At 41.0% G+C, this 12220-nt stretch overlaps 2 protein-coding genes across 8 annotated transcripts in view; one reads left to right on the top strand and one right to left on the bottom strand.

Annotated features, from left to right (window-relative positions):
* The window catches only part of zdhhc8b (zinc finger DHHC-type palmitoyltransferase 8b), a 75326-nt gene extending 72878 nt beyond the window's left edge, over positions 1 to 2448 (bottom strand). Inside the window, exons 1-3 of one of the 6 annotated variants that reach the window (XM_061766548.1) lie at positions 996 to 1124; positions 471 to 517; positions 25 to 54 (exon numbers count right to left, since the gene is read on the bottom strand). In XM_061766548.1, the coding sequence (XP_061622532.1) occupies positions 25 to 54; positions 471 to 493 (53 nt within the window). In that variant the 5' untranslated portion in view covers positions 494 to 517; positions 996 to 1124. Of the gene's footprint in view, positions 1 to 5; positions 106 to 470; positions 518 to 995; positions 1297 to 2428 lie in introns of those variants that run through there. The other 5 variants (XM_061766551.1, XM_061766552.1, XM_061766553.1 and 2 more) reach the window with 5 other exon arrangements.
* pgam5 (PGAM family member 5, serine/threonine protein phosphatase, mitochondrial) lies at positions 1655 to 11560 on the top strand. Of its 2 annotated transcripts, none has more exons than XM_061766558.1 (6): positions 1655 to 2412; positions 2860 to 3032; positions 5487 to 5612; positions 5725 to 5813; positions 8480 to 8610; positions 10887 to 11560. In XM_061766558.1, exons 1-6 carry the CDS (start codon positions 2183 to 2185, stop codon positions 11035 to 11037), a joined length of 900 nt encoding a protein of 299 aa, XP_061622542.1. In that variant the 5' UTR covers positions 1655 to 2182; the 3' UTR covers positions 11038 to 11560. The 2 variants fall into 2 exon arrangements, with proteins under 2 accessions (XP_061622542.1, XP_061622541.1); XM_061766557.1 differs by having other exon boundaries at positions 8477 to 8610.
* The last annotated feature ends 660 nt before the right edge of the window (positions 11561 to 12220 follow it).

The raw sequence follows: 12220 nt of genomic DNA, 5'->3' as shown, positions 1-12220 counted from the left end.
GCTACCTGCAGAAGCCGCACGCACCATATGTTTGCTTCAGTCTCAAGCGTTGACCTGAAGAGTGCAAAAGCAGAAGGGGTCCAGATCAAGCGTCTTCACTTGTTCCTGCATTCAACAAACAATACAGTCAACAGTTTCGTTTTTCAAATACACAAATCATGACTCCTAGCAGCCATGATTCAAGAAATGTGAATTTCTATTAAATGAATTCCAGAGGGGAAATGCAGCTGCAGATCATCTTCTACCACGTGCATTGGATGGGGAGGAATAACAATGAGCCATTTCACCTATCAACGGCACATGAAATGATGAAGATTGGTTAATGTTTCCTTAAGGTTTTGAGTTTGGATGCCTTTATTGGCTTTACTGCTTGGACCAATACACCATAGCCAAAACATGACGTACACTTGCATCCTACTGAGTGTGTGTGCGTGTGTCTCAAATATGATTGTGATGCTGAGAGGTCATACTTTTTTGTTGCAGTCTTGTACATCCTTGATTTACATGGACTCAAAACCTGGAAAGCAAAAATGACTAAAACCTCAGTCAAAATACAGGAAACCCATTCATCACAGCTAACATTTGCAAGGATTATTTAAACTCTTGAAACATTGTCAGTGAGTCGTAACCATTCTGAATAAGTGGATTTAACACTGTGGCCTGCAAGATAAAAGAACAGTTGTTGTTTTTTTCGTTTTTCAATTTATAGTGAGTTTGTGAGGCCTAACTGGAGCACGGAACTCATATCCGATGGGTTTTTCTCTTCAACAAGCAAGTTTTGTCTTGGCCATGTAGTACAAATACTGAATGACCACTGGAGGCTTTTGCAAGGCAAACTCGAAAGCCCAATGCTAAGCTCCGCTGTGGCAGATTTACTTCAATGAATTATTTCCACCCTAGTGACTCAAATCCACGCGTGCAAACCCCAACAGACGCATGCACTCGCGAGAAGAAAAAAAAAACAAATACAAAAAAAAATGCAACGTGCAACTTACGTGAAAACGAAAAATAAAGTGCTCGATCCCACAAGAAGAGCGGCTGCTGTGGACACCGGGATGTATTTGGTGGGTTTAAATCTCTTTCCAGCGCTGGTGGGCATTCTGTAATTTCCACATTCCTTAATTGTTTATCCCGGGTGCAATAGCATATAGAGAAAAAAACCCCAAAACAAAACAAACCAAAAAAAGATCCAGTGTCCCCTTTCTGGTGCTATTGCCGGTACAATCAGTCCAGTGTTTGCTAGCGCTGAAGCTGCATCGATCCCGGGAGGCAGGAACAGCTCTGTGACTGAAAACCTGGAAATCCCACCCTTCCAATCCAGCCCACTGGTGAGCTCACTTGGACCGCGAGAAAAGGCGGAGCCTCCACGCAAACGTCTCCGTGCGAGCGAGGCGGCGCTGCATTCCAGTCGGCAAGCGGCAATACCGAACTCAATTCACAAGCTAATGTCCCCTTGGCGAGCAAAAACAGAGGAGTTCAACATTCTTGCAGCTTTAATCGGGACATATTGAGAAATACTTCAAACCAAACAAAAAGACCTCCTCGTTTAGTCCAGTTCGTTCTTGTTTACTTTGATTTTAGTGGATATTCTGGCTACTAATTTATGTACACTATTCCTAAATAATTCTCAGGCGCACGGAGCAGTTTCTGCCGTTCTGTAAAAGTATTGTTTGGAGAAGACTGCCATCAAGTGGCCATTTAAAATATTACTTTTGTGATTCACCCACCGTTTGAATTGGCCAGTGTGAATGCTGAGCATTTGTTATTGCACCCACACAAAAAAAACATCTCATTACCTTATTATTATTATACTCATTTTACATTTTAAAGTTCAACAATTCAATTCATTCCCACAGACTGTCAGTGCATTTATAGCATTCACACGCAATTCGCTGATGACGCGAATCGCGTTTGACCCAATAGGGCTGCCGTACCGTGTAAAGCAACCTGCTAAAGATTAGCTTTTGTATTTCGTGTGCTGCTGTATTTTTAAATTGTTTTTCTATTATTATTATTATTATTATTTTATATTGACGCCTTGGATGTCCCTTAGCTCATCTGATATTAACTGCAAACCGAGTTTGACTTTTAAATCGAGTCTGTCGTAGGGGAGCGTTCAAGAAACAGTCGTTGAGTTGAGCTAATTTGCTAGCATTCGTTAGCAGCTCGGAAGGCTAACGGGATGGCTTACAGGAAACCTCTCAAACTTATTTGCGGTTTCGCCGGAGGTTCTGCCGCCCTGGTGCTGGCGGCTGCCGCTGCCGACTCTCGCGGCTATTTCGGCGAGAGAAGAACCGAGGCGGGCGGTCGCTGGTCTAGACTGTCCGCGCTTCAAGCCGCGCAGCCGGCGTGGACGTCAACGAGCATCACGCCAGCGCCGACTGGACACGCGTGGGACGTCAACTGGGACAAGTAAGATCAGACTCACCTATTTTAGGGGGTCGCCGGCCAATCGCAGCACTTTAAAAGTAGTTCATGTTGTTTTTTGTAAAACATAATTCTCAATTTGCGCTTTATTGGTGTCAGCCATCGTTTAAGCCAACTCCTGTGTCAGGATCCAAAAAGTGGGTCGCGGAATTGTACTAAAAATATTTCAAGGGGACTTCGGTTTACGGTGCCGCAAGACGTTGTTTGGTGCTTACTAACGGCGCGCATTAGTGTAAGAAATATGCAGTGTCTCATGTGATATACATGTGTTTTCAAAGGTAATTTTTGAAGAGCAGATTTTCTTCATTATTAACTTTATAAGTGTATCACGACTTGCCCACAATAGGAAAACTCGGGTCCCACTGCGACAATAGTTGAGAACCACTGGTTTCAGTTGACTTGATGAGAAAAGGTTTCTTGTGTTGTTTGCAGGAGAGAACCTTCAACACTGTCAAATGGCAAGAAGAAGGAGAGTGCAACTGAAGATCCCAGCTCAGAGCAGGACAATGGCAAACCAAAAGCCACGCGTAACATCCTCCTCATCAGACACTCTCAGTACAACCTGAGCGGGAGCAGCGACAAGGAGCGCGTCCTCACTCCATTGGGTCTGCTTCATGTCACTTGGGATAATAACACATCAATATCGAGACGTCACGCCTCTCATCTGAGCAGGCTTCATCAGCTCATGCAACAATGCTTAGTTAGGGCGCACTCGCCAGTGTTTGTGTGTAAAACTCGACTATTTATGCTCCAAGTTAGAGGCACGCCCCAAACCACGTATGGTATCATTCTTTTGGAATGCAAAAAAGGGGGAGAGCTATTAAGTTGCCTGGCAGAGAGGTCATTGTAAGTCCACTAGAGTCGTTCGGTGGAAACTCTCTCATTAAAGGGGAATTAAACCCTTGAATTTTCTTTTCTGAAATCGATTATTTGTGCCCACACTAGTCTAAACATGGTATTCTGATTAATATTAATAATTGTGGAATAAGAATTACTTAGAAGTTTCAACCATCTCAGTGGGCAGCCATTTTGGGTTTATATTGCCATCTGCTCTCCACTGAAAATGATACGGTGCCCATCTGATGGTAATGGTGCCTTGCATTGTGAACGTCATATTTGCCACATCAGCTAACAACCTATCTTTGTTACATTCTTGATATGTGGAAAAAAAGTAAGCTCAGAGTGAAAAAGTTTTTAACACGTGAGGGTTTAAAATCTTGTAGTTTTGGTTAAAGTTTCTCTCGCTTGCCTTCAGGACCGATAACTAAAACCTCTATTTTGTCCTGGTTGAGCTGTAGGAAATTCACTGCCATCCATGACTTAATATCTAAAGTCCATTTAAGAAGGATATCAATTGGCCTGGTGTCATCAGGAGACACAGCGATGTACAGCTGTGTGTCATCTGCGTAACTGTGGAAGCTGATACCGTGTCTCCTGATGATGTCCCCAAGGGGAAGCATGTACAGATTAAAAAGAATTGGACCTAAAATTGACCCTTGGGGCACCCCACACTAAATTTTATGCATTCTGGAGGAATGTATATCCAAACCTACAAATAAACTGATCTGTGAGATAAGAGCTAAACCAGTTAAAAACGTTACCGGAGTGGCTGACCAGGTTTCGTAGTCTGTTTAAGATAAAATGTTATGATCTACTGTATCAAAGGCAACGCTGAGATCCAGTAGAACCAAAACAGTGAGTTTCTATGAATCTGCAATGAACCTGATTTCGTCAAAATCTTTAAAAGGGCTGTCTCTGTACTATGGTTCGTCTTATTTCTCTAAAATGTTGTTTCCATTTAAGAAACAATTAAGTTGGTTAAGAACCAATTTTTCTCATATTTTACTTAAAAACGGTAAATTGGATACACGTTGGTAAAATTGGGGTCTAGATTACTCTTCTTCAGGAGGGTCTTCACCGCTGCCATTTTGTAAGCAGTGGGGAAGACACCTGTCCGAAGAGAATAATTCACAATATTTAAAATATGTTCCTCAAAGACGCCATAAAATGTTTTTAAAAGTGACGTGGGAATTTAATCGAAAAGGCAGGTTGTTGGGTTTACTTGGGAGAAAGCTCGACTAAGGGTCCTTGCGTCAATCAGGGCAAAGCTCTCCAGTCTCAAGTAAAAGCGATAGTTCAGGTGTGTTAAAAATCACGCTCTGATATAAAAGACTGGATCTGATACTATCGATCTTGTTTTCTGAAATGGTTTGCAAAGTCCTTGCAGAGGGCCCCTGATGGTGTCATGGGAGCTTTTTTAAAATTGGTGTTGGTTAAATGGATGAAGGTGGTGAAAATCACTGGGATTATTTTTGTTGTTCATGATGAGTATTGAGGAATGGGAGATTCTTGCCTGTTTTATTGTAGGTTTTGAGATGGTCACGGAATATTTCTTGGTGAGCTGTCAATTTTCTTGTTCTCCACCTCCCCTCTGCACTCTTGCAATTTCATTTTAATGTTTTGATTTTGCCATTTTTCCACGGTGGTGTGGGTTTTAGTTTTATTGTTTTAGTTAGAAGTGGGGCCACAGAGTTCAGTGTTGACTTTAATATGCTGTTAAAATTGTCAACAGTAAAAACCCATGGTACAGGTAGTATGCCAGCAGGGGTGCTCAGTAAAATCTCAATAAAATTTGCAGCCATTTAAGAAGTGAAGTAGTGTTTCCTAACCGTTCTCACTGGGGCCTCCTCAGGGTTAAAACTAGCAATGTTAAAATACACACAGTAGTGCTCAGACACAGCCAGGTCGTCCACAAAGGACACACCAATTGACAAGCTGTGCATTATGACGAGATCCAGGGTGTGTCCTGTGTTGTGAGTCAGCTTTGTGACATGCTGTTCGAAGTCCATGCGGCTGGCTTAAAAGGTTTCAAAAATTCTCTGGAAATTTGATCCGAGGTGTTATCAACATGCAAATTAAAGTCGCCAGTTATTAAAATCCTGTTATAGTATTACTGACAGTAATACTTCTTAGCCCCCGTTGTAGAAAATAACATTTAATTTGGTGGGCAGGCATTGTCTACTTTTCTTTCCCAGTGACCCTCCCATGTGTCTCATCAGGTCGAGAGCAGGCCGAGTTGACAGGTCATCGTCTGTCAGCACTCGGACTGAAATACGATGTTCTGATCCACTCCAGCATGGCCAGAGCCACAGAGACGGCACACATCATCAGCAAACACCTTCCAGGTAGTGGAGAAAATTCGCACAGCTTTCAACACATGCTCATATCACCGTTGAGGTTATGTTTTGGCAACCTGATGTATTTTCTTCTCATCCACTTGGGGTCTCCTGGCATTAGGCGTGGAGCTGCTGAGCTGTGACTTGCTCCGAGAGGGCGCGCCCATCGAGCCAGTTCCGCCCGTCACTCACTGGAAGCCTGACGCTGTGGTGAGAGAAGCACCCCCCCCAACCACCCTGCCTTAGTATTCTGTGGCCCATGTTTCTGCGATTGTCATGTCAAGTGCTTGTCTAAACTCTTAGCTGAAGGCTCTGAGCCAAAGTAGGCCAAACCATCAGTACACTGTAGTAGAAATGGACCAAAGGGAGAGTACAGTGCCAGAATGGAAACGTTTGATGCTTCTCTGTCATTCTTTGGGCCATTCTATTAAATGGACAGATGGCTTAATAATTCAGTGGAAGCTCTATCGTTGAAAGCAATCAGTTGCTTGACTCTGGTTGACTTTCAAGTTGTGCTAATTTCATAACAGAATCTTTGCTATACAGTACAGTACACATATACTTACGTGTTGGCACGTGTGGATTCACCTAATTGTATTTTGTATTGTAATTTTTAATATTTTTTTTTCTTTTTCCTTTTTCTTTTAGTTTTTTTTTTTTGTTTGCTTTTTTTTTCATTATTTGCGGTCCGGCCCAGTCACTAGCCCCCGCGAATAGTCGCTGTCCACTGTATTATAGAGATTACGCAGACCTTTCAGATGTCTCAATATGTTCCATTCAAGTGGGCCTCGGTTTACAACAGAGTTCCATTCCAATGGCGCCAATGTATAGTGGAGGAAATAATTATTTGACCCCTCACTGATTTTGTAAATTCACCTCCTGACAAAGACATGAGTGGTGTATAATTTTAATGGTAGGTTTATGTTAACAGCATATATGCAAATCAGTCGCCTTTCGGTGAAATACGCCGTTTTGAACTCAAAATGCGCCATTTGCGTGATTCGTATAGATCCAATGAGTTTTTCCTGGGGGGTCGCAGTCGCTGTCATCATAGGCTGTTGCGTACTCCTTGAGCGCTGGCACTCGATCCATTCCACACATTCACCATCCACACACGGATGTAATTGAGAATATTACTCTACACTGTCTGCCCAAACGTGGATGTTTCAGCTCACTTAAAACACCTTGAGAAAACACCGTGCAGTATATTGCAGATGTTTTTCTGGAGTTTTGACTGCGCGCACACACACGCGCGCGCGCGCACAACATCAGAATTTGCACTTTCACATTTTCTTTTATTTTATTTATTTATTTATTTATTTTATTGATGTTCATGCTGTGCTAACAAAAAATAATAAGCAGAAGTTACTCACGCTTTACTCAGTACTTGAGTAATAATTTCACTTTGTACCGTCTACTCTTAAGTAATCTTTTTGGGAGGACTACTTTTTACTTTTACTTGAGTCACATTATTGTCAAGTAACAGTACTCTTACTTGAGGACAATGTTTGACTACTCTACCCACCTCTGGAACAGACATCCTCTTTTGCTACTATTACGTTTAAGCAACATTTTTGCTCATTAGGTCAGCCAGTGTCGTATTTGTTGCACTGGCCTTTTGTATTTTCGTGTTGAGGTGCTGCGGGACAAGGCCCTGGTTGTGGTCTCAGCGGAAACGCGAAGCGCACGTAACCGGCAACAAGAGTTGAAAATTACTGGTCTCTCTCATCTTTTTAAGTGGGAGAACTTAAAGTTCTCTAAAGTCAGTGGCTGACTACATACTTTTTTGCCTCACTGTAAATAGGGTATAGTTTCCAAAAACTACTGTGAACATACACAGAACCAAAAACAACATTTGACATCACAATAAGGATGTTAATTATTGCAAAAAAAATAATTAAATAAATCTACATTGCATTGTGGGTATTGTGCAGCTGTAAGTCTCGTATGTTTGTTTTTGTAGTCAAGAAAATGCAGTTTCCTGCAATATGCCCAATGTGAATTTAAGAAAAATACTGTTGATTATCTAAAAGCGGAAACGAGTTGGTCATGCATTATTAAGTGAAATGTCTCATTTTCGTTTATGTATTCAAAATTGCTCTTTAACCAAGCAAAAATAGATCTTATCCTTATACTTTATTGTTCCGATAGAACACTCGATTACCAATTGCAGCACTACTGAATGCTAATACTTATTTGTGACAGGTCTGTTTAATGTCACTTATAAAGGTTCAATGCACTTGTTTATCAAATTTGTTTTGATAAGGGAATATGAATTTTAAAATGTATAAAATTTATAAATGCAGTATATAATATATACATATGAATTAAATACATGTTATATATAGTAAAATCTATTTTTATTTTGTTGGTAAAATGACTCGAGAGGACTCGGTAGTCAAAGTGTAAGACCTTGCGACTTGACTCAGGACTTGCCTGTCTCGACGTGGGACTTGACTCGGAACTTGAGGGCAAAGACTTGAGACTTGTTCCCACCTCTGGTTAACAGTAACATATTTTTCAAATATATCTCGAGTCACTATCCACCGAAACTTTGGTATTGCCATGGTCATGCTGTACTTCCTCACAAAATGGTGCGACCAACTGAAAAAGTTGGTCGCACCAGTGCTACTAATGCAAAAGTTACTGTGGAGCCCGGATTATTTCCTCCACCGTAACTCAAATTTGTATGCAAGTTGGAACATGCCAGAGTCTAGAAATCCCGTTGAGCGCCTTTTGAAACCAAAGTTCACAAATTTTCCTGACAACAGGCAGCAATGTCATGTACACTGACCGCAACAACCAAGGGGCTCTAACAGAGAACACTCTCGCCATATGTCACGGTGGCTTTCAACCTCTCTGCCGTCCTCCAGCAGTACCATGAGGATGGCGCACGCATCGAGGCAGCCTTCCGCCGCTACATCCACCGGGCAGACCCAAAGCAGAAGGAGGACAGCTACGAGATCATCGTGTGCCATGCCAATGTCATCCGCTACTTTGTCTGCAGGTTTGTGCCATCTGCTGAGTTTGCCCAGTGCGTCTGTGCAGCTTGCTGAGAATGTATCGCCTTATTGCACTAATGAGAACTCAAGAATTTGACTCATCCTCAATATTATTCCGACTAATTAGGATTTTCAATGTAGAAGCACCATCGTACATGTACTGTAAGTAAATACCTTCTTGGCTTTGTCCTTGTTCTCGGTTGCTATCTTGCTCTGTTAGGATACCAACTGTTAGCATGTTAGCATTGTATCAATTCTCATCGGAAATATTACACAACCACAGGTAAAAATACACTGTATTGCCAAATGTAGTCATTTACCTGCCTTGACTCACAAATGAATGTCATATTAAACCATATTAATTAAGAAGGGGAGGTCACTTCAGATCATATGTAAGTCAAGTTATAACTTTATTGGCCGTCAGATATTTACAGTACTACGTCAGAAGACACGCGACAAGGCTAGAAATGAACTAGCGTTTGGATTCAAATCTACTTTGCACGATGGCGACGCGGAGTAAATGTGTTTTGCGGAGCCGATCAATGACATACTTAATGGGATCGGCAAATTATAACATTAAAGCCGATCGGCATAAAATGCTAATTATCGGCTGATGTCGATCGGATCGGTGTAAAGTCTAGTTTTCCGAAGTGGTCCTGAGTTCATGTGACAATATCCTTTACACACGGATGCCTATGATGCAGTGCCTTCTGAGGGATCGAAGGTCACGGACATTCAATGTTGGTTGTCGGCCTCGCCGCTTACGTTCAGAGATTTCTCCAGATTCTATGATAGGGACTGTAGATGATGAAATCCCTAAATTCCTTGCAATTGTACATTGAGAAACGTTGTTCTTAAACTGTTGGCCTATTTGCTCACGCAGTTGTTCACAAAGTGGTGAACAACTGAGCCTTTTGGGGAATGCTCCTTTTATACCCAAACATGCTACTCGCGTGTTTCCAGTTAACTTGTTCACATGTGGGATGTTCCAACCAGGTGTTTTTGAGCATTCCTCAACTTCGCCAGTCTTTTGTTGCCCCTGTCCCGGCTTTTTTGGAACATATTGCAGTCATCAAATTCAAAATGAGAGAATATTTGCCAAAATAAATAAATAAAAGAATGGTCATCAGTTTGAACATTGAATATTGAGTTTTTGTAGTGTATTCAATTGAATATCGGTTAAAGAATTTGCTGTGTATTCTTTGGACTTTTGTAATACAGTACATTATTGTAAAAATGGATTACTAGGAAAACTATTGTATCAGAATACTTTAGTTACAACACTATAAGCACACTGATAATATGGAATTTGTTTTGTAACATAAGAATAGGAAAGATACAGTATTTTGTTAATATTTTCAGGCAGAGCTCCTCAGGATGCAAAGTTATCTTTCTTTCCATACTGTGTTGTGTGTTTTTGGTTGCACATTAAGGACAAACTTCCTGTTTTTGTTTCAATTACTCATTTTTTAAAAAGACCATTCAAGTGACGTGTTTTTGAGATTGTAAGGTGAACGCTGCAGCTGGCTACTAGTGTGGACTAAATGGGTGGCAACAATGGGGAAAAAGAAATTACAGTATGACGGGGCGTGATAATGGTGCCCCCCTCATGTGGCCCAATAATATAAGCAATGTAATAAACTCCAACCACAATAATGGATGTACAGTACACTGCTTAGAGAAGTTGGCCTTTTGGGTGAAATTTCAGGATAAATCTAACAATGTACTATAACCTTTATAGGTGAACTTATTTGTAACTTTTTAGTGCACGTCTAACCGTCAGATGTGCATTCAAAATAATAATAGCAACAATAAAAATCAAATTTGTATAGTGCTTTTCTTGACACGCAAAATGCTGTACATACAAAACACAATAATAATAGTAAAGGGGCGAGCGTGTAGGAGGATGGACTCAAGCTTTACATCGGGCACTAGAGCAAGTTCCGAGTATATGCAGTATATGTTAAACATACACAGAACTTATCCCCCATATTTACTAAAAAGAAAACGTTTAGAAAAAGTCAAATTAAGTTAATCTCTTAAGGTTATAGTACAAAAAGCCAAGAATCCCAAACTTTTTGTGAGTAGTATATTTTTAATTTAAGACCTTTTGACAGATTTTTAGATGCAGCTCTTGGTTAGACGGTGCTTTTGTACCTAATGGAATGACATTTGTCTATATATATTGTCTGTGTGTAAATTCAATGTATACTATATGTTTCTTATTCAACAGTGTGCAGCCCACTTCCTGTTTAGTGAATGTGTAATCCTCTGTTCTCAGGGCCTTGCAGTTTCCACCTGAGGGCTGGTTACGTATGGGATTGAACAACGGCAGCATCACGTGGCTCACCATCCGCCCCAGCGGCCGGGTGGCCCTCCGAACTCTGGGAGACGCAGGATTCATGCCCCCAGACAAACTAACACGAACCTGAATGGCCAACACGCTGCATTTCCTGGACCAGACTCGAGATGACGGGCTGGTCACAGGGTCAAGCTCAGTTTTCTCCTTAAGTGTCTTTCTTTGGATATTGAAGTGTTTGTTGTTAAACTGCCGCCATATGTGCTTGAAGGACTGTGGTGAGTGGTAGTGTTGTGATTGCGTCCATGCCAGACAACACCAACAGAATGTAATTGAGGAATTTTTTTTACGAGAGCAGTTCCAAACCAAGAAGTTGTTTGTGTAGCTGTGAGCATTAATGGAATAGAATAGGGAAGCGTTATTGTCACTGTAAGCAGAGCAGAGTTAATAATGCAACTCTTTAAAATTTGGAACGTCCCAAAAGTTCTACACCAAAGTTCGAACTGTCTTCTTATGTTGTGGTGTCAGCATTTCACTGATCTGCCAAAGTGCACCTCAGTAGACCTGTTCGGTGTGTTCTACAGTTATTTGTACCGTTGTGAGCTGATGTTTGCTCCACCGTTTATCTTCAATAAAGATGACGAAAAGCCACTTAAGTAACTCGTTTCAAATTCCTTGTGTACAGTGGCGTTCCTGGCTTGAATGGCGAGATAGCCCCCATCTCTCCTCCCAAGCCACCACCAACTGCACGTATACTCGCACAGAAAAACACAGGAGTGGACCTTATGTTTTCTCTAAAATACATTGAATTATAAAAAATAATCCAGCAAAGTCTTAAAAACAAGGAGTCAAATACAATTTTAAAAAACAAGTCCTTATAATGTCTGTTCATAGCCTTTGCTAAAATGATTGCTCACGAGCTTCAAATGCTTGTTTTTGTGTCTCTGCAAGAGTCTGATTAACAGGTGAGAAGTCTTTTGACAATTGCCTTTTTTGGTGTAAAAAAAAAAAAAAAAAAGTTTTCTATCCAATGTCAGTTCATTTCAACTGGAAAAAAAGAAAACAAGCATCTAAGTAGTCAAGTATCTTGGCGAAAAGCAAATAAAAGAGACATTACAAACCACTAGGCTAATAAAACATGACATGAGAGGTTGACGGTTTAAGTTGGAACGATGCTTCCTCTCAAAATACAACTATAATCGTTAAGAATCAAGCTGTGTTCATAGATACCGTCCTCCATCTTTGCTCGTTTCTTCTTTCAAAATTGCATACCTGATGTTTTGGACCTTTTCCTCTCCATCCAGTTTATGATAAAT

The sequence above is a fragment of the Phyllopteryx taeniolatus genome, chromosome 3, assembly GCF_024500385.1.
Source record: "Phyllopteryx taeniolatus isolate TA_2022b chromosome 3, UOR_Ptae_1.2, whole genome shotgun sequence".
NCBI lineage: Eukaryota > Metazoa > Chordata > Actinopteri > Syngnathiformes > Syngnathidae > Phyllopteryx > Phyllopteryx taeniolatus.
Note: the sequence above shows the minus strand (reverse complement) of the source record. Positions and strands in the feature narration are given on the sequence as shown.

What these genes read in the sequence shown, in the direction of transcription:
- pgam5 (XM_061766557.1), top strand. Translation starts at nt 2,183, where the DNA reads ATGGCTTACAGGAAACCTCTCAAACTTATTTGCGGTTTCGCCGGAGGT. An exon ending in TGGGACGTCAACTGGGACAA is followed by an intron (nt 2,413 to 2,859) that starts GTAAGATCAGAC and finishes TGTTGTTTGCAG; the next exon opens with GAGAGAACCTTCAACACTGT. An exon ending in CATCAGCAAACACCTTCCAG is followed by an intron (nt 5,613 to 5,724) that starts GTAGTGGAGAAA and finishes TCCTGGCATTAG; the next exon opens with GCGTGGAGCTGCTGAGCTGT.